Below are 23,834 nucleotides of genomic sequence, written 5' to 3' on the forward strand. Positions count from 1 at the left end.
GCAACAAATTCGGTTGCTATCACGAATCTGTTTTCTCTGTGTATTTTTTGTATGAAAAAACGTACTTTTAATAACGTTTTTCTTTATAACTCCTGAACTAATCGATACATCGAAAATTGACCTTTAAACTTTTGGAAGTAAACAATTTTATGCACACCATTTGAAGGACAATATCTTTGGCTTGAAAATGGAGTCAAAAAATGATGCTGGTCTTTGAGTAGTTTCAAAGTTATGGTCAATTATGTGTATGTAATTTTAGATAATTTTAACAAATTTTTCAATTTTCAAATCGCGATATTTTTACATCGAAATTAGTTTCCATTGAAAAAGTTACTGATGTGAGGAACATATTCGATATATTATGTATGTTGTAAATTTCATTAAAATCGGAGATGGTAAATCCGACTGCTGTCCGCTTTCACATGGATCCACCCAAAAACTATGTTGAATTGTATTTATTTTTCCAACATTTAATTTCTTTTTTGGAAATATTTCTGCTTTGCCCCGAAACTTGAAACTTTTTTTATGCGTTATGCGATTTTGCTCAAATGTTCAGCATTTGGTTTTAAAATGACGGAAAACATTTTAAGGCCTTGAAAAAAATGCAACGATTTAATGAAAACTTTGTATATTTGGAAACAAATCCGAAAATAGAAATTTCCAGTCCCTTTAACATTCATATTTCATATCTCCATATTCTTAAGTATTTATTTTTAAACTATTCTTCATATTTATTTAATTCCAGGACATACCACTGCACGTTGCCATGATAACACACATATTAATAGCATGGGATCGTATGCGTTGGTTGGGTGATCCTTTAAAAGGACGTTTTCCCGCCTTTGTGTGTTGCTGTGCAACCTGGTTAACTGGCATGGTTATCGCACTACCATATCCCATCTATACAATTTATGTGGAAATTGGGGTAAGTTTGGCAAAATAGTGATGAACAACATGCAAACATTCAAAAAAAAAAAAACTATTTCAAATATAAAAGTTTATAAAAAATGTGAATTTACATGCATTTATATGTAAATATAAATGTATGTAATCTACATGCATAAAAAAATAACGACAATTACAAAGAGAATTATACATATATGCATATACTTATTATGTAGAAAGTACTTGTATGAAGAGTATTTATATTTATAAATATATAAATAGAATTTAAAAAAGCAGTTGCACATAACATATCGTTGATGCGCCTGATGTTGGTTTATTATTTGTCAACAAAAAAAATTAGGAGATGTGTGTAATTTTTTAGTAATGGAAATATTACCATATACGGACTCCACTACGTGATAAAAGACCAAAAAAAGAAGACCCATGTCTGCCAGTTTTTCCCAAAGTCATACACTTTTTTATTATGGGCCTCGGTGTCATTTTTGCAAAAACTGATCATTTTCTTAGGCTCATAGCTTGCAATCAGTTCGGAATTTTTATTTACTCTCTGAAGCAAAGTTGTAGCCCTTGTCATAAAGAACAAAAACTGTGAACTTATAAAATCTTCATCTTCAAGATCAAAATCGCAAAATCGCAAAAAGCATTAAAGAATTCGATTTTTTTGCCCTGTTCCCCCCTGTTCAGGTCCCTAGGTAGCAAACCGTTCATAATTCAAGGAAACAATCAACTAAAAAAATGTATATAAGATCTTAATAAACAACTTTCTAGAACATATGAACTTCCTAGGAATGATTTGTAACACCGTTTAGGTACGTCAATATAATTTACTAAGAAAAAGCTAATGGAATTAGGTGTTTTGGTCCATAAACTATTAAATTATTATAATCGAAAGCATACTTTTAGGCAGCTTTAAAAAAATGTATTTCTAAATTTATTTCGAATTTTTTAAGATTTTTGCGATTTTGATCTTGAAGATGAAGTTTTTTGAATTTATATGTTCACAATTTTTGTTCTTTATGAACAACTTTGCTTCAGAGAGTAAATAAAAATTCAGAACTCTTTGCAAGATATGATCCTGAGAAAGTCATCACTTGGGCAATCATGACTTTGGACAAAACTGGGAGACAAGGTGTCCCTTATTTTGCACTTTTTGGATGCTACACAGAAATGTTGTCTGATTGAGTAAAGGCTAAACAAGGGCCACCTTATTGTGCATATGTGTGTTGCATATACTTGTGAAAGTAGTTGCAGGTGGTTAACAAAACATTCTGGATAAAAGTGGGTTACAGCTCGCTCTTTGTTGGTGCATGTGTGTAGGTGGGCAGGTATTTTCAGAATGCATAGATGAAGTAGTAACATTTTATATGCATGTACCAGGATTTACATGAAAACGTAAAACATGCATGTATTTTTTAAGCAAATAAACCAACAAACATTTTGTGTTAACAAAATTTTTATACATATTTATTTTTTAAGGGTTTTGCTTTCTACGAAATTGTTTATGGTTCAAGTTTGTTGAATTTCAATTATAAGTTAGCAAGTATGAGTTGTTTGCTATAGCAATTATGTTATGGGTTTTACTACCACATACTGGCAAATACATACATACGCCTAGATTGTTTTTGTATGGAAAAAAGTTTCTTTGGGAATAAAATTATATACACGCGTTCGAAACCACTCGATTGTAAAAGTCAGTTGCACAGCAGGGGCATCTGAATAATGTCGATGTATAAAAATAGCCTTCTTTGTAAATCGTTTGAATGTTTGTCAAAAAGAGTAGTTGATATAATTGATACTTATCTGAAAGTGAAGCCAAAGAACTGAATGAGTTTTTATGCGGATTTTTTTTTTTATTATTTTCATTATTCATTTTGAAAAATTACCCAATATAATCATATTCAGTTTCATGGCACATTAATGCTGTTTATATTTAAGAATTAATATTCGTTCGTTTAGCAATAACTCGATATTTTAAAGGGTATTTTACAGATTTCGCAAATTAGGATAATGAAATACTCTATCATATCTACCACCTGCACAAATGCTAGACATTATTTAGTAGGTATTAGCTTTACAAGCAGGGTTTCAAAGTTTGGATGCATTTCTGATAAATGATGCGTTCAGCTGTAATTTGTTCATTGAAGGGTTACGTATAAGTGATATTTATTTACATTAACTAAATATTCGAAAATGCAAATTTTCTGACCAAGTTTCCAAGTTGTTTGTTAAACAAGTAAGAGAGCTATATTCGGCTGTGCCGAATCTTATATACCCTTCACCAAATTATACTTTAAAATACATTTTTTTAAATATTTTTAGGTAAGCAAAATTTTTTTTTGAATTGTTTTTCAATTTTTTTTTTTTTTTGAAATTGTTTTTTATTTTTTTTTAAAAAAAGTTTTTTCCAAATTTAAAAAAAAAAAATTTTTTATGACAAAAAAAATTCGGGTTAAAAAATATTTTTCCCGATTTTGACCCATTGTAGGTCCAACTTACTATAGCCTTATCTACATCGTTGCAATGGACTTTGATATATTTATCATTAGATATCCATATTGTATATATTAATGACTTAGTAATCCAGATATAGATCAAAAATAGGTCACAAATCGAGGTTGTCCCGGTTTTTTGCTCATATCTACGTTATTTATGGACCGATTTTGCTGATTTTAAATAGCAAACTTCTCGAAAGCATGTCTGACAGAATTATTGAAGATTTGGATCCCGAAGATATCTGGGGTCTTCAGAAAATTGATTTCAACAGACAGACGGACATGGCTTAATCGAATATATATACTTTATAGGGTCGGAAATGGAAAATGTAGAAATTACAAACGGAATGACAAACTTATATATACCCTTCTCACGAAGGTGAAGGGTAAAAAAGAGGAGGTTTGTTTTATTTTGTGTAATTTGGATTTTATTGCAAATAAAAACACTTTCCTTTTAAAATTTTTCCACTATTGTAGTTGCATAAAATTTTTTATTAAAAAAACGAATTAAAAAGGGCTCGATACAAATTAAAATTTTAGAAAAAATGAAAGTTACCAAAAATAAACTTTACTTTACTGAGGCCAAGCAGCGATTGGCTCGCAAAGACTAATATGAAGTTAAAGTAAAGGTAGTTTCACACATGACAAATATTTGACGAAAAAGACGTAACCACTAAATAAAATTCATTTCAATTCTTTTATTGATTTGAAAAACTTATTTTACTTAGGATGATTCAAAACAAAAAATTTAGTTTCATTTTCTTACAAAACACTTGTAAGAGTAAACACGTCAAACAAATTTGTGCTAAAAAAAGTGGTTACACTTTTTAAGGACTGCAATTTTTCTTTCTTATGAATACATAAATATCGTTGCCTTAATATAGAAAGGCCCTAACTCATGTTATCTTTCGGGTTATCTTTTTTCAAATATACCAGAACGTTAATTGTTGAACGAAATTTTTATTGCAAATAATGTCGCAAGAATAGCACTGTTACGATTTTATCCCCAACAGCTGTCACAATAAAGACTGATAGACGAACAAGTTTTTCTTTCTTCAACAAGTTTTTAATATTTGAAGACAAATAAAAAAGATTACCCATTTCTGCTGCCACTTTCGTAAAAGCTTTCGTTATAGAATGCATACTTTCTAGAGTAAAACAGTGTTATAGCGATTCCGTGTGCTGTATTAACTACATTTTGCAGATCGAAACTAGCACACAGAAATGAAGAATGAGCTTTATTATGTTCCTGGTCCACTAAAAAATTTTCCTTTGACTTCTCTACATCCATTATTTGCATTTGATATGCTTTTGTTGACTGCAATTCACTACTCAAGCTCTTGACGCTTTCACAAGTTCACATCTTAGGCATATTAAAATAATGTTTTAGTATTATTATTAGACTTGGGTAGTTCATGAACGAACTAGTTCAATTGAACGATTCCATTATTTGAACTAACTGAACAAGTTCAAATCGTTTGCTCACATAGTTAAGTATTGAAATATGAACTAAATTGGTTCATATGTACGTTCTTAACTAAATGCGTGATTTCTTTGTTTTTTCTGCTTCTTTTTATACGAATTCTGACATAATGCCGAAAAAGTAAGGGTCATAATGGATAGAATCCGTTCTCAGAATTATATGGAAACTGTCAACAAATTAAAAATCCAAGGAGCATTTTAGCTCTAATATCATATCTGTTGTTTTAGTTCAGAACAGAGAGACAGTTTTAATATTTTATTATAAGCTATGTATCACTCGTTTATTGTTCTTTTATAAATAGGTAGATAAAAAGTCTAATTACACTGTCCAACAAATTGAGACTATGTTGAGTATATCATTTTTGTAAAATAAATTTATAGTCCAGCTGCACAGTGCGGCCAAAGGCACCTTTGTCCGGCCAAAAGTCGAAAAAACAAGTTTTTAGTTGGGGGTTTTTTGTCATTGGGTTGGTTAAAGAAATGCTCTAGGAGATAAAAAATTATCATAGTAAGGTCCCTTGCCTCAAATGCACTTCATAATTTCAGTTTGAATGAGGCCTTCACACGAATGTCACACTACCGTAGGAAGGATCGACTAGAAGGAGTTTCCGTTAAACAGGTGTCAAAGTTTTTGTAATCAAGCAAATCAAACGAAACAAAATGGATTCTACAGCTGAAGGTAACTATAATACGCAAAATCAAAATCTTAATGTAAATTTCTAAATAGTAAATTGTTAGAAAGTGATATGTAAGGATTATTTTTAATTTGTTAAACAAAATTGATGTGATTGAGTGAATTTTTTTTCTTGCTTTTTCCTGTTCTCTAAGCAATTGGAAGAAATAAGTCAAAGTATTATTTAACAACTAAAATAAAATTTAGCTGCAAGAATTTGCAAGTTACCCTACGTTTCGCAAAAAAAATTTAATTTTTTTGGTAACTACCTTGCAAAAATACTTAATAGAGGGTTTACGGCTCATTTTTTTTTGCTTGTAAGGTGGTACGCTTTAATGTACATAAAATACAACACCACATTTATATATAGAAATATACAGTAAACTCTCGAAAATTTGAACTAAGGTAGAGCTACACAAATACGTATGCATGTATTTGTTGAATGCACTCTAACATCGCCATATTGCATTTCACCATTGTAAATTTGTTAATTATACCATTCACCATGAGTGGCAAGGGTATATATAAGTTTGTCATTCCGTTTGTAATTTCTACATTTTTCATTTGCGATCCCACAAAGTATATATGTATATTCTGAATCATTATAGATAGCGGAGTCGATATAGCCATGTCCGTCTGTCCGTCTGTGTGTTGAAATCAACTTTCTGAAGCCCCCAAATAACTTACATACACGAATGATACATCAATTCTTCCGGGACAACCTCGATTTTTGACCTACTTTTGATCTATGTATATCTGGATTACTAAATCATTAATATAGACAATATGGATATCTAATGATAGATATTTCAAAGACCTGTGCAACGACGTATATAAGACCATAGTAAGTTGGACCTACGATGTGTCAAAATCGGAAAAAATATTTTTTAACCCGAATTTTTTTTTTTCACCAAATTTTTTTTTCACTAAATATTAAAAAAAAAAAATTTAAAAACAATTTCAAAAAAACAACTGGAAAAAAATTAAATTTTGTTTACCTAAAAATATTTAAAATTTTTATTTTAAAGTATATTTTGGTGAAGGGTATATAAAATTCGGCACAGCCGAATCTCTTACTTGATTTTAATAAATTTTCAATTATAGACCCTAATAATATCAAAACAAAAACTTTTAATCAATTAGAAAATTCATTTAATTCTTTTTTCGTATGTAATGACGCCATATTAGGTCGGCCATTTTGAATTTGCAAATTCTGATAAAGGACTCGTAATCAGCGACCCCAAAAACCCCCATATACAAATTTGTGGATCATTTTGTACTATTTTCGACTTTTGGCCGGAAAAAGGTGCCTTTGGCCGCACTGTGAACTGGTCTGAATTTTTTTTTTTACAGTAGGTCAAAGTTTTAATTTTTTGATCGAAGGTAGCATTATACTAACTGAAAAAAATTTGTAAGTGGAATTTTATGGGGATAATTTTTGTGGAAGATCTTAATCCCCTATCTCCTATCTTCAGGGGTCAAATTTTGACCCCTTTTTCGAGAAAATCGAAAAAATTCCTTTCAAAAAGGACAGATAAGGATTAAAATATTCTACGAAACTTTTTGCCGTAAAATTTCATTGGGGGTCACCAAAGACACAAAAGTTGTAAATAGAGCCCTTTACGATTAATTAGCAAAATTACAAGCCATATCGGGTCTCACATTTTTTAAAAATATCTCCAAAAATCCAAGTATGATCCGAATGAGCTGAAATTTAAAATATAAATAGTCCATAAGGAGATATTTAGGTTTATTTATTTATTTTTTTTAATTATGCTCGATCTTTTTTTTTTGGTTTTTTAGATATGGCGGGCCTACGAGGTTCGAAATTTTTTTTTTAAATATTATCTACATTTGCTATAAAATTTCGAAAACAACAAAAATAACATTATAACAGTTATCTCATCCCTATAAAAAGTTACACGCATCCAAAGTTAAAACATGAAAAAATAGCCATTATTCTACAAAAATCGCTAAATGTTGCAAATGTTCCAAAAATGCTGTTGGACAGTGCTATTATATTATAACTTTTAAAAACAATAAAATTTTCAGTTTTTTTATTAAGAAATTTTAGCTTAAGCGACAAGCCCCTGTCACAAAAAAATAAAAAAATATTTAATTGTCGTTTCTTTATAATCACATTTTTCCCTTTGTAAAGTATTCTCCCACTCTCCCAATATAGTTTCCGTACTTCTGGTGTCATCGTATAATCTCGTATATATCAAAGAGCTGTATTTTTTGTCAGTTGATATTCCATCATATTCAAATACATATGTCATGTATGTGAAATATGTATTTACAAAAATAAGCACTTAAGGTTAAATCCGGTATTTCTGATTAAAAAAAATATGTTAAAATTTAACAGAATAATCCATATGTGAATTTATTGATAAAAAATTTTATATATATCGAAATTCACTTAGTTTGAATTTCAGTTGAACTTTTTTTTTTGTGTTTTTGTTTGTATCTCTTTCCAGTAATGCTTCATATAAGTTATTACCCCAACTTTTTCTCTTCATTTCGAGTAATATTAAAAAATGTAGTATGTGTGAGGAAGTAAGTAAGTAAACAAGTATTGGTAAACATATGTTCACTTTAAGATTTTTTTTATTTCCAACCTGTTTTCCAAAAAATTAATAAAAAAAATATAAAGGAAATGAGAAGAATTCCACTCACTCTGATAAACAGTGGGCTCGTTAAATGTATACATTAAGGTGGCTCTTATTTTTGCTTAAATGTTTAGCATCTGGTTTTTAGATGACAGAGAAGAATTTTAGGAACATTCAAAGATTAAAAAATTTTAAAATAATGGGTCAATTTGTTCGGGTGAGAAAAAACGTTCTAAGAATATTTCCAAAAGTTAAACCTACCTCTGACTAGAGGTTTAAAGATTTTAGTTTAACTAACATAGCGGAAGCTAGATTTTGATTTTAGACAAATACTTTAGTTTGTTAATATTCTTAGAATTTGTTGTAGATTATGTTTTTCCTATATGCTTGTTAAACAAAAAAATGTATCCACCCTAATATGTATGTATATGTATATAGTCCATGTGTATTACAAATAAAAGTGTGTATTTGTTTGTTTACAACTTTTTCACTTGTTGACAGAGTTTAAACCCTTTTTTTTAGTAAAAGCTTTTCTCAAGTAGTGACTCCCTTTTTTCTTTTATGCTTTGTTTTAATTTTCTTCATACTACTTGTATTTTCCTGTCTTTTGACAATTTTATGGCAAAATTGAAAAGACTAAAAACTGTTTAAATATTTACAAAATAACAACAACAAATACACTTGTTTATGTTAAACTGAGATGTTGAAGTAAATGAAAGTTGAAATTTATTTTCAAAACACTTTCCTTGAATGATAAATATGTAACAGAAGAATATAAATAAATTAAAAACATACATGTTTACAATTTCTTACTAAGACTTTGCTGGACAATTTGCAAAACAAAAAAGGAAAACATATTGTTTCAGGCAAATATTTACGTGTATAAGTTACTTGAAAAATAAAATATATAAAAAGCACTTTGAATATTAAATTTTTTACTTATTAAAGTTATGATCATATAAAAGTTGTGCTACGAAATGAAACAATATAAAAAACAAGTAAGAAAGTATGGTCGGGCTTGACCTACACAAAAAAACATTTTTCTTTTAAAATTTCAATAATTTATATTTTTGAGTGATTTTCGGAAGTGGGCCTTATATGGGGGCTATGACCAATTATGAACCGATCACCATGAAATTAGGTCGTGTGATTTATGTCTATATGAAAGTTTACTATGTTGAATTTTGTGTGTATACCAACATTTTTAAGCGATTTATGCACGTAAAAATGATTTTCGGAAGCGGGTCTATATGGGAGCTATGACTAATTATGGACCGATCGTAACAAAATTTGGTGACATGAATTTTGTGTATATAGAACTTATTTGGAGCAGAATTTTTGGAGATACATATATAAATTAAACATTTATGACCGATAAAGTCCAATTTCGGGAGGACATTTGTATGGTGGCTAGGTGAAATAATGGACCGATTTCAGCCAGTTTCAATAGGCTTGGTCCTTGAGGCGAAAAAATAATATGCACCAAATTTCATCGAAATATCTTCAAAATTGCGACCTGTACTCTGCGCACAAGGTTTACATGGACAGCCAGCCAGCCGACCAGACGGGCGGACATCGTTTAATCGACTCAGAAAGTGATTCTAAGTCGATCGGTATACTTTAAAGTGGGTGTTAGACTAATATTTTTGGGCGTTACAAACATCTGCACAAACGCATTATACCCTCCCCACTATGGTGGTGTAGGGTATAAACATTTGTTATGTTACCGAATGCAGATTCTAGTTCTGGTGAGAAATTTTGTTTATTATCTGATATATCTTCATTCCAGCACGAATTTAGCATGTTCAGCTACCACAAATCTATTGGAATTTACAACTTTAGTGATATTATTTGCAAATGTAACTAATATTAATGATTGTAGTAAACTGCAATCCGATATAAATTGCTTATCAGAGTGGTGTTCTAAAAATCTTAAATTAATGTTTCAAAATGTTTTATAATTTCTATAAGCATAGTTTAAACCATAGAGAACATAGAGCGGAAACTAGAAAAAAACTCAAACTAAAAAATTACTCAAAATAATCATACATACGAGTGTTGTTTTTGTTTACACGTAGTTTTTTCTACTAATACATTCTCACCACTTAGGTTTTTGACAACTGAGTTAGGTCTTTGACAGGAGAGTTTCCGCCCTATGTCTATTCTCTATGGTTTAAACCCTATTATGTTCAATTAAATTGTAATTTAGATTGACGTCAAACGTGATGTTGATTTTAAATACTTGGGAATTATTTTTGATGTTAAACTGTCATTTGTGAATCACATTGATTACAGTATAAATTTAACTTTTACACTTAATGATCAATCTTATGCATCTAAGAGGAAGTTGTTTGGACTTCAAACATTGCATGATCGCAGATCTTGTTCCTGTCTTATGTTTGTTTATAAAGCTTTGTGTGGTCAAATATTTTGCTCCGAAATCTGTGAACATTTTATCCGCTTAGAGATATGAGGAGAAACCGTATTTTTGAGGACACTTAGCATAATGCAAATTATGTTTTAAATGAACCAACTACAAGATAACTGAAAATCTGTATTAGTATTTCTCCTTTTTTAAATATGAATTCCGTGGTAGAGGAACTGATCATCTTTTGAGGCATTGTCTGGACTATAAAGCGGATGAAGCAAAACTTCCCACACACTTCATTCTAAATAGTTTTTAAAAGGTATTGAAATATGTGGTCCAGCGTTATCTTGATGGAATATTGCGATTTAGCGTCTGGGCATATTTTAGCCAATATTCGCCTCAAAGAAATCAGTTGCATTCGATATAGGTTCCCTATGATGGCCTTGTCAGATTTCAGCAGCTCACATAAAGTGCATTATCGATTTTAATAAAATTGATCACGACTATAGAGGAGCTGTACCAGAAATTGGAATTTAAACACTAAGGCAATTAGAGAAAATTTTACATAATGCTGAAATTTACATAAAAAAATAGGTATAGTTTATTTTTGTCTTCTATAGTATATCGCAGAATGTTACCATTGAGAAAACTATAAACACATTACACAGGACAACAAAATCGAAAAAATTTTAGAGGCTTTTTAAACCACTTACTTAATTTATGATAACTTAAAAAGGGTTAGTTCGATATTATTGAAGTAAACTTAGAAAACTTCAAACTTACATAAACTTTAAACTATTTATATATTGCGGCTCAGTAGTGTCGGAGTTATAATATCAAATTTAAGCAAAAAATATATTTTTTTAGGAGAAAATACCAAATTTTTGTGTTTTAAAAAACTCATGAAAAATCGAAAACGGCAGACCTGGTTCAATTTTATTACTTTTTCGCAAAGCCGCATATAATAGTAATAAAACGAGATATTGATCATAAAAATCGATTGGTTCTTTTCGAATTTATTCACAATTAAGTGAATTCGCTCATTTTCCCAAAATTTTAGTTTTTTGTTTGATATACATAAAATTTAGTAGTTAATGTTCTTCTTTCGATAGATTGAATTTTGAAAACATTTTCCCCATGCTATGTACAAATATCCATATATATATTGCGTTCCAATCGGCTCAGTAGTTTCGGAGTTATAATAACAAATTGAAGCTAAAAATATATTATGTATGTGAAAATAGCAAATTTTTTTCTTTTAAAAAAATCATGAAAAATCGAAAACGGCAGAAATTGTTCTGATTTATTACCTTATCGCAAAGCCACTGTAATAGGAACAAAATGAAATATCGATAATAAAAATCGATGGTCATACTGCGAATAGGTTAACGATATTCTACGAAGACAAAAAGTCATATACAAGTAAATATGGATATATGTTAAGCAAAAATGAGTTTTTATTTTAATATTTCTTGAAATATGTTAATTTCGTTTCTACATTTCTTGCTCTAGTGGCCTGAAACACATTAATCGCCTGGGGAATTTTTAATAACTTTAACATTTTTTGACCAATTTTAGTCTTTTATATCTCATTTTATATCTCGACAATTGTGTGTGCATGTCTATTCTTTTAAATTAAATTGCAAAAGTAATTGTGTAATGGCAAAATTTTTACAAAAACTGAAAAAAATTTAATTTTTTTCACCATTTAAATGCACCTCAAAACTTTGAGCGACGAGCGGCACGGGTTAACGTAGTTTAATCGAGCTCAAATTTCGGTTATCGCAATATCTGGAAAGGGGAATCGTTTTGTGGGGTCCAGACGAACAAAATTCCGCCATCGATTTTTTGTGGTCACTCTAATATACACTAATAATTTTATCATTTTTGTTCTTGGGTAACCATGATACATCAAATCTATGTAGTGGTTCGTGAAGCCTTTTTTTGCTGTTCACCTGTGTTATTTATTTTGTTTTCTGTTAACTAAAGATTAATATAAGTATTTTTTTTCATAAATGAATCATGTGAAACGTAAATCAACCATATTATGGTTACCACAATCATATAAATAGTTACTGTGACTATAATATTGTATAAAAACTTGTAAAAATATTGAAATGATTACAGTAAACATGCCTTCGTACACTCAATATTTTCAGCAATTTTTAAAGGTTTTAATATTTAAACTTAATGTACTTTGGTATAGGGTATATAAGATTTCATCCAGCCGAATATACTTAACACTCTTACTTGTTTTTTAAGTTAATTGTTTACAAAACTATCTTATACAAAAACCAAATTGAAAACATAAACCAATAACAATAAAATTAATAATAATTTACTTATTAATTTGTTTACTGAAACTACAAAATAATTAGATATTTTTTTATATTATTTATAAATGGTCCACTTTATTTAATTAAAAGTTAATTAATCAATATGTGAGTATTTCATACATATTGGTCACAGAGGTTATCAAATAGAAATATGTATAGCTACACATTTCCCTAATGTTATGAAAACGGTCATACTCTTATCAAGATTTTTGATTTATTCTCATTAATTCGATTGATGTTTGGTTTTTGTTTTTTTTTATTCCCGGTTGATTGAAGGCGTATGATTGTTAATTAATTGATTTAATATAGAAAGAGGAAAAATATTGCTCATACGTCTGGAGTGGTTTTCTTCGAAGTAATAAAATTGAATTAACTAATTAACTAGTGGCATGCTTTTGTTTTGCTGCTGGTTAATTGCACTGGCGAGTATAAGTAATAAATTATATACGATTTAGAAAAGGTGGAGAAGTAGGTGGATGATGAAAGGATGTTTCTTTCAAATAAACTAAAAAGGAAATTTCCACAGAACTTTGGTTTATTTAGCAACATTTAAACTTGGAATTACATACATTTATGTACATAAAACTCTTGTATACTTGCACTGCCATGTGGTTTGATTTGCATTGGAAAATTATATTAAAATTAGTTTTATTTAGAAATTGTATCCCTTTGACTTTATCAATTTTTGGACAATCTAGCTTTCCTTTTAAATTGAATTTTAATTAAAAAGGAGAAGCAAAACATAATATTGATTTACAAATTTAATAAAAACTTATATATTTTGCCTAAATTTCCAATTGATTTGTCAATTGTTGACATATGTACACATTTAAATAGAATTTTATGTAACTAATTGTAGCTATTGAGAGAAATGAAATCACTTGGAAAAACATATAAAATCATATTAAGTCAATGGCTTCAATTTCGAAAGAAATGTGTAATGAAAATAGGAAAATCCTAAAATGTTATTATCTACAAATATGTATGTATAAGGAAGAATTTGTATGGATGTCTTATTTGGGAAATTCATAAACTCCTTTAATATGACTTAAAAATCCCGCAGTGTTTTTAAATTGTTTAGCTTTTATTTTGAAACACTTGTACAATATAAATTTTTACACGAAATTGTATATTGTTAGCTATGACCTTTTCCCCATCATTTTGGCAACATATGGCCTCCGCATCCGAAGAACTGCTAATCTTTTGAGGCAAAGAACAAATCAAACCAATTTCGGATACTCTGTGTTGAAGTGAAGCGAATTCCGGAGAAAGCGATTCGGCAGGTGTGGACTATAAGACAGGTGAGGCAAAACTTTCCAACCACTTCTGCAACATGTGGCCGAGCGTTGTTATATACATATTCTGGGTTCTCATGAGCTTCTAAGATGATCTAGCTATGTCCATTCGTATGTCTGTTGAAAACATGATAGTGTCCAAAACGAAAGAAGCTCACTGTAGCTTAAATTTGTTTGGTATTGAAAATGTTCAATGGTTCATGATTTCACCTAGCCTACAAAGTAGTTCTAAGTAATCTAAAATTATTCTTTAAAGTATGTAGAAAATCGGTTCCTAGTCCCCATACAAGGTCGCCCTCAAGAAATGACTTCAACATTTAAGTCATTGAAAAAAAAAAACTTTAAAAAATTCAAAATACATTTAGAAATAAATTTGTTTAAAGCTGCCTAAAAGTATGCTTTAGTTTATAATAATTTAATGGTTTATGGCCCAAAACACTTAATTCCTTTAGTTTTTTCTTACTAACTTATACTGACCTACCTAAACGGTGTTAAGAATCATTCCTAGGAAGTTCATAAGTTCTAGAAAGATGTTTATTGAGATCTTAGGTACATTTTTGTAGATAATTGTTTTTTTTGGATTTTTAACTGTTTGCTACCTATGGACCTGAACAGGGGAAAAAAGCTAAAAAATCGAATTTTTTAAGTTTGATGCGATTTTGATCTTGAAGATGAAGTTTTTTTGATTTTATATGTTCACAATGTTTGTTCCTTATGACAAGGGCTACAACTTTTCCTCAGATAGTAAAGCATAATTCCAAAATGTTTGTAAGATATAAGCCTGAGAAAATCATCACTTTTTAGGAAAAATGAAAAATTTTTGTCTTAAATTCCTGGCCACCACTGTATAACCCCTATATCAGAAAAATATTTTATTATTAATAAATTATTCAAAAATAAGTTTCTGATTCCAATAAATACTAAAAATTTTGAAAGTTGTACCTATTAAAGAATTTCGATGAAACATTTTGTTTTCAAATTATTGTATTTTATGTTTGTATTTTTGGGACAATTTCTTTAATTTATATCTATAAAACCATTAAAGACACTAAATGGCAAATGAAATCATGTATATCTTACCTGAAGCTGGTGGATTTATTATAAATATTATTGGAAACATTTTATGTTTACTTTAATATTTACTAAACTCCCCTGAACACAGCATCAAAATTACTTAAACATTTCTCCAGTGTACATTAAATGTTAAGAATTATACCCTGGAGTATTTTGAGCTCATACTCATAAAATGAAACACAAACACACTGAATAAATACAGACATACAAGAACATCCAAAGAATTAAGCAGCTTATTGAGAAGGTTATCAATATGGATACATATAAGTTCACTTATGTATGTACATACTTATTAGGGTGGTTCTCTCAAAGAGAACTAGTAAAATTGTTCTCCACCATCTTAGAACAAATTAATTCCAAGTTGGAAAGAATTTTTTAATAGATATTATGAATCGAACTTGATTTTTGTTTCATTCAGAATAAGAACTAGTTCATAAATATTATTTTATGAATTTTTACTTTTTTTTACATAAATTTGTTGGTATTTTATAAAAGATTGCATTACAATTATCATTAAATATTTTTGTTTAATGGCCCTATATTGACCAAACATTCAAGATTAATCAACAAAATGTGAAACTTAAAAAATATCATTAAACATAATTAAACATGTATTAACATTCAAGCATTTCATCTGCGTCCAAAAATGCAGTCAATTTCGCACATATTTTCATATTATGTAGCTAAAAATCATAAAAAATTGTCCACTGAATTTTTAACTTCGAAATTGACCACAAATGAAACTAAAATTTTTTTCTATGTATCCTCATGATTTAGAGATTTCAAGAAGTTTCGAACATAAATTCGAATTTTCGAATTTAATTTGTATTTGTTATCAAGTTATAATGGATATATTAAAACATATATGGAAATGTGTGAAATACCAAAACAAATTGGAATTTATTTTTAAATTTCTTAGGAAAATATTGCTACTTTGACTCAAAATTCGAAAATTCAAATTGGATTTTGCTCAAATTTTCTGAATTTTGAATTGTGAGGAGTATCGAAAAAGTGCAAAATAAGGCCTCCCTAATGAACATACGTACATATGTATATAAGCATTTCAACACTGAACAAATAAAAATATCGAAATTATTAATTGCATTATAGTTTTTGTTGGAATTTTTTCAAAATTTTATAGTATTGTTACGAATTTGCATTAACCTTTATGTCAACGGAAACATACCTGGGTATGTTAAGATAGGATCACCCGTTTGGAAGATAAAGCCCATTTACAAAGTTGCACCAATACGTCAACAGCATACATACCTGGGTATCCATAGTGAAACGCATGCAAATATAATGATAAAATTGAAAAGTATAGTATTTTTTTAACGTTTTTACCCACTCTACTCCACATTTTTGATAACAGCGGGGCCAAATATATTTAAAAAGGCGATTATTCGCTATTTTTTGGGAAAAATTTCAAAGAAGATGTATTAGGAATTTATACTTTTTGAAAAGCTAACTTTACACTAAATATTTTAAACGAAAATAAATTTAAAAATCGTTGATACGGAGTGGACTAGGGCCATTCAAATAACGCCTATTTTTTATGTAAAATTTAACTTTGGAGCAAAAATTCCCAAATCGCGTAGTCAATATCAAAATAAAGTAATCTATTTTAGATGGCCAAATTTGTTCTTAATTATTCTGTAAAGGGTTCCGATAACCCCGCTTCTGGTGTGGATATTATACCAAAAAAACTAAAAAATCCCATTTTTGGGATTTTTGAAAACTTTTTTGGGAATAACGGGATTCCTGATTATAAATTTCAAAATTAGTTTCTAGTTTTCTATTTCTAATAGAAAGATCTATATAACCGTGAAATTTCATTAAAAAGTAGTAATAAATAAAAAATTAATTTTAATTTAAAAAATTTCTATCTTTGCAAAAACTCAATAAGAAGCATTTTTTGTCATACCTACATAACCACTTTTTTCAAAAAACAATGACTAAATGTAAGGGTAATCATAAAATGTTTGAACATTTTGTCTATTTCTAAGAAAATAAAAAAAAATAATATAGATATTCCAACAAACGAGTTAGATATTAGCATTTTTATGCTAACGGCATGCCATTCACCATATAAAACGTGTGAACCCACCCAGGTATGTTGCTGTTGACGTGCATAAAGCAGTTCTGCTGTTGATATAAAGGTTAACGGTCTGTAACGACTGCTTGCAACATTCATCATGTTTATTAACATGTCGAATGTTGATAGAACGCTGTTATTATCATTGTTTGTAAGTATGGCAACACTAAATGTTTAAGCTGCTAACATTAACATTTAAAGCTCTAGAATTCGAACTTTCTAGATTTGTCCATTAAGAACAATCATGATGCTACACGAAAGATGGCGCCGTGTATAGTATATAGTGGCAGATCGTCGTTAGTTAGTTTATCATACATTAAAAAGTTTAAATTACACTCTGTGTCTATTAAAAACCACATAGTGACTAGTTAAACTGTTGTTATGTAAAATTTGGATAAATGCATTTCTTTAAGTGTAATTGTTTAAATGCATTTCTTTAAGTGTAATTGTTTGTACAGCTGTTTGCGTATGTTTTTATACGTGATGTTGATATTTAACCATAAATTTATGAAAAATTCTTAAAGTTTTATATTTTATGCGTGTGATTTCAATGGCTAAAACTCGTATCCATGCAGTTCTGAAGAATGGTCACGAAAAGTAATTTTAGCTAGCTGTTATGATCTCAACATGTAACTAGATATTTGTTACCTGGGAGAACACAAATTTACCATACAAAAGTTTAAAAAAACACATAACTACGAAATAAACTAAAAATATATAAATTGTAATTTGATATTAAAGAAAAACAGCCTAACTACAAAAGCCTTAAAGTCAATTTTAAGCCCATAAAGTTGACTACTATTTTAAATTTCGAACCATAAAACAAATTTTAAATAAAATTTTAAATGTTGTTTTATTATTTCAAACTTTTATGTACATTTTCACCCTAACTATGAAAGAAATTTTAGAGTTAATTTTTGTTAAAGCCGACTTTATTTTAAAACAAAACTTTTGTTTTTATTTTAAAACAGCTTCAAAACTATTTCCAATATACATATACATTCAAATAATTGAAAATAGTTTTCAATGAATGTAAATAGAAAAAGTAAATTTCAAAAAATTAAAAAAACAAAATATACATAAAAGTTCAAAACCAAAAGCTTTTTTTGAAATAATAAAACAACATTTTAAATTATATTTAAAATTTGTTTTATGGTACGAAATTTAAAATAATAGTCAACTTTATGGACCTAAAATCGACTTTAAGGCTTTTGTAGTTAGGCTGTTTGTTTTTTTAATTTTTTGAAATTTCTTTTGAAAACTATTTTCAATTATTTGAATGTATATGTTTGAAAAAATTTTGAATATTTTTCAAATAAAAACAAAAGTTCTATTATAAAATAAAGTCGTCTATAACAGAAATTAACTTTAAAATTTCTTTCATAGTTAGGGAGAAATACTTTCCAAAAAAGGTTCCATTGTCACTATCAAAACCGAAGTGTTTCTACACGTATCCACACATAATTACATATGTCTGTATGTATGTGTAGTCTGTGACTACATGCGTTTGTTAAAGTCTAACGTCTAAGAGAGTATTAACTGTTGCTTTTGCCCTGCTGTGTAAACAGAATCGACAGATTGCTGTACATGTTATGGACTGTTATTGTTTTAAGTCGCACATACTGGGTATCAGTCCCTTGAGGGTGTTTTTTTTGTTTGTACGTGTCACACCACTGTTGGCGAAATGTGTTCATAAAAGGAATTTCGTTTTTAGCACCACAAAATCGAATCCAAAATAAGCTCACACTGAAAACCAATATGAAATTAAAGTCAACCACAGGCATAATTAATAAAGAGTCAATAATATTTGGTTGGCATTTTTATTTTGCATAATTTGTTTGGGTTAATTTTGAACCATTCTGTATTTTTGTATGAGTTAAATTAACTAATCTTTCAGTTGGTATAAAACATTATAATTTAATTTTGTTATAAAACAAACCAATTTTAGTTTAACAGAAATACTTGCAACATTTCACGTAAAACATTAAATGTATTTGTCATGCATGACTCAGAAAGTGATTCTGAGTCGATCGGTATACTTTAAGTCAGTTAGTTAGTTACATAAATAAGCTAGGCATCATATACAAAGCAATCCAGTCCATAGTAAAAGCAACCTTATAAATGTTTTAGTTTCCCAGAACAAGAGAAACTTCGAATATCACAAAATATTAAAAAAGTTATTGAAATTACATTTCAGTTTTTTCTATGTATGTTACACAGCATCAGATACCCGGAAATCTAAACCAAAGCTCAATATTCTCAGAAGAAAAAATATAGAATTTCTAGATGAAAGGCAACTGTGTATTATTTGAGTTGTAAAGGCACGTGTGCATTTTAAAATAAACTTGTTTATCTATAAATAGAAATAGATAAATAGAGTTAGAGTGTGGGAATATCTTTCTACAACAAATAATAAAAACTGAATATTGCTTTTAATTCCAACAACAAATATTTTGTTATCAAAAACATTTAAAGTGTTGTGACATTTTATTTGCTATGTTTAAGAAAAAATTAAATAAAATGTCCAAGAATTGTGCAAACATTTTGTCTATTTGAAATAGAAATTCTAAAGAAAATCGGTTTTTTTAATTTTGTCTTTGAAAAGGGGGATTGAAAAAAGGCCAAATAGGATTGCCATTAATCTCCTAACAAGAGTTGTCTAAAGAAAATGTTTAAATTTGTTTGTATAAATTAACGTTTAGCAACAAAAATAAAAAAACGCTTATTCTTGGCTGATACAAAATGTTTCATTGAAATACTTGTCCTAAAATAACACTGTTAAATAAATGAAAAGTAAAGTGAGTCATTTTAAGGAGAAGAAAACGGCAGCCAAATTATCTGCTGCAAAACTATGTTGAGAAATTGAGTTTAAGGATTCTCTTCCTGTTTAAGTAATTTTATACCTATTTAGTAATGCTTAAGAAAAGGTATTTGTAAATTTATTTTTTTTTTTTTTGTAAGAAAAAAATGCTACTAAAATTTCCTTTACCAGTTTCTAAATAAAATTTGTTGCTTTTAATAATTTAATGTTAGATTTATGCTAAACAAATTTATGTAAATTTTTTGCTAACAATGTAATCTACATTTTTTATATATTTTGTTTCAGTTTTTTTTATATAATTTTTAGGTAAATATTATTCAACAATGTAATTTGAAGGTTATATTATGTTTTAGTTTTAGATTATCGTTACGGTTTGTTTTTTCTTTCATTTAGAATTTTTTGAAAGTAAGAGATTTTTCCTAGTTATTGTGTCTAAGTTAAGACTAATAAAGTTAAGCAAAATAAACTTTATATTTTTACAATTAACATGTAAATAACTAAAATCATACAGCCTAACTACAAAAGAATTAATTAATTAGTTAATTTTTGTTAAAGTCGACTTTATTTTTAAATAGAATTTTTGTCTTTTTCGTACCATAAGAAACATTTTAAAAAAGCTTTCAAAACTTTATCCAACTCATACTTTCAAATAAATGAAAATATTGTTCAATGATTGTAAATAAAACAAGTAAGAGAGCTATCTATAATCGGCTGTGCCGAATTATACTTAAAAATATTTTTTTTTAAATGTTTTGATTTTAAATAAAATTAATTTTTTCTTTTAATTGTTTTTATTTTTTTCAAAATTGTTTTTTAAAAAAGTTTTTTTCAATTTTTTTTTAATTTTTTATTTTTTTTTTTTTTGGATTATTTAAGACAAAAAATTGATGAAAAAAAAATTCGGGTTAAAATTTTTTTACCGATTTTGACCCATTGTTGGTCCAACGTACTATAGCCTTATATACGTCGTTGCAATGGACTTTGAAATATCTATCATTAGATATCCATATTGTCTATATTAATGGCTTAGTAATAGATATAAAATCGAGGCAAAAATCGAGGTTGTCTCGGTTTTTTCCTTATATCTCAGCCATTTGTAGGCCGATTTTCTCGATTTTAAATAGCAACAGAGCCTTAAGAATTCCCGATATATTGATGTATGATCATGTATGTAAGTTATTTGGGGATTACGGAAAGTTGATTTCAACATACAGACGGACAGACGGACATGGCTACATCGACTTTGCTATCTATAACGATCCAGAATATATACATATACTTTGTAGGGTCGCAAATGAAAAATGTAGAAATTACAAACGGAATGACATACCCTTGCCACTCATGGCGAATGGTATAAAAAGAAATTTAAAAAAAAATTAAAAAAAAAACTTAAAGTTTAAAACAAAAAGCTTATTTTATAATAATAAAACTTCATTATACCCTTCACCATGAGTGGCAAGGGTATATATAAGTTTGTTATTCCGTTTGTAATTTCCACATTTTTCATTTGTGACCCCATAAAGTACATATATTCTGGATCGTTATAGATAGCGGAATCCATATAGCCATGTCCGCCTGTCCGTCTGTGTGTTGAAATCAACTTTCCGAAGCCCCCAAATAACTTACATACACGATTCATACATCAATATCTCCGAAATTCTTCCGGTTCGGTCGCTATTTAAAATCGAGAAAATCGGTCCACAAATGGCTGAGATATAAGGAAAAAACTAAGACAACCTCGATTTTTGACCTATTTTTGACCTATATCTGGATTACTAAGTCATTAATATAGACAATATGGATATCTAATGATAGATATTTCAAAGACCTTTGCAACGACGTATATAAGACCATAGTTAGTTGGACATACAATGGGTCAAAATCGGAAAAAATATTTTTTAACCCGAATTTTTTTTTCATAAAAATTTTTTTTGGCATTATTTTCTTTTTCCAAAAAAAATAATTAAAGAAATTAAAAAAAAAAATTTTGAAAAAAAATTTAAAAAAAAAATAAAAAACAATTTGTAAAAAAAATTTTTTTTTAAAAATTTTAAAACATTAAAAAATAAATTTTGATTTTGTTCAAATAAAAATATTTAAAAAAAAAAATATTTTTAAGTATAATTTGGTGAAGGGTATATAAGATTCGGCATAGCCGAATATAGCTCTCTTACTTGTTTTATTTGAAATTTGTTTTATGGTATGAAATTTAAAATAATAGTGGTTAGTGGTTAGTGTTAAAAACTTTCAAGTCTATTCATTATGAAAATTTACATTTAAATACAAAAAACATTTGGAAAGATTTATGACTTTTGAGATAAATTTGAAAATTGATATTGGCCAATGTAAGCTATGACCTTTTCCCCATCTGCTCATCTTTTAGGTAAATGGTATTAAAATTTAATATAGCATAATAGTCATAGCTATCTATTAAAATATTCCAAATTTTTAATAAAAGAAAACACAATTTAATAAAGAGCTAAATATGAAATAATCTATTTTCTTATATTTTGTGAAAGTGCAAAAAAATTTAATATAACAAAATCAATATGTGGCCTGTTTTCGTTTTGGCTTTCTTTTTGATGTCATCATTGTTGCCATCAAATTTCATAATCATTTTAGGCAAAAGCCACTTGTTAATATCGTTTACAGCTGACAGACATGTTAATACGGGTATCGCCTGCATACTCCCAACAATCTTTAACATAATCTACACAGAAAAGGATTCACGAATTTGTTTGTTATTAGTATTTCTTAGACCAATAATGCGGTTATTGAGTTTCATTTTAACAAGGGATTCATAACAAAAACTCAGCAAAACCACCTCCGCCTACAAAAAACATAATAATTTATATAAAATTCTTTGGGGACTTTGTAAAGTAAATAGATTTTGTATATGTATGTATATATTTTCAGGTGAAATGAAATCTTAATAAACTTGTTAAGTTTTCATCTATTCCTGATTTCATTTGGGTTTAAAACTGCAAATGAAAACAACGAAAAAAAGGTTATAATAGTCTTATAAGCAGATTAACACAAAAAAAGGAAAAGGCTGTGTGACATATTCACTGAAACGGAAAATGGTATAAATTTGTTAAGTAAACCGCAGTGAAAAACATTTGGTAAATGAAAAACAAATTTAAATATTTGTTTTATAAAACAGATTTTATAACAAGAATTAAAGAGTTTCACAGCTAAAGTACATAAATATTTATAAGAAGTCAAATAGGCGATCATTTACGCTTCAATAACACAAACAGATTTTTAATTTTTTTCCTCAACTAATGTGCATTGTTGCAGAAAGTTAGTGGAGAAATTAAAAAAGAAAAGATAGAACAAAAATTTCATTTACAATTGAAAAACTGGCACTATGAAATTTCTTTAACCTTGATGATTTAGTTTTTAAAGAAATAACCTAAAAACCCTAAGAGATTATTCATTCCGGGAAAGATTCAGACTTCAGACTTTATTCAATCCTTTAATTTTTCTTATTATGAAAAACTCCCGATTTAATTCAGGATTTTCGATTTTTGAAAAGTGGAAAAATTCGAAAAAAACATATATAAGTTTATGTATTTATATCTTGTAAAGCTGTTCTCCAATTCGTTTGATTGTAGAACCATGCGAAAGGTTATTATATTCTCTTTAAATTAGGACTTGTTTACTGTAACCATATATATGAT

General features: G+C 28.4%; 1 protein-coding gene across 1 annotated transcript in view; it reads left to right on the forward strand.

Moving 5' to 3' along the window:
• Window positions 1-23,834, forward strand: part of LOC135957917 (uncharacterized) — a 76,110-nt gene that overhangs the window by 13,254 nt on the left and 39,022 nt on the right. Inside the window, exon 2 of the mRNA XM_065508759.1 lies at window positions 746-925. Coding sequence (XP_065364831.1) covers window positions 746-925 — 180 coding nt within the window. The remainder of the gene's footprint in view (window positions 1-745; window positions 926-23,834) is intronic.

The sequence above is a fragment of the Calliphora vicina genome, chromosome 4, assembly GCF_958450345.1.
Source record: "Calliphora vicina chromosome 4, idCalVici1.1, whole genome shotgun sequence".
NCBI lineage: Eukaryota > Metazoa > Arthropoda > Insecta > Diptera > Calliphoridae > Calliphora > Calliphora vicina.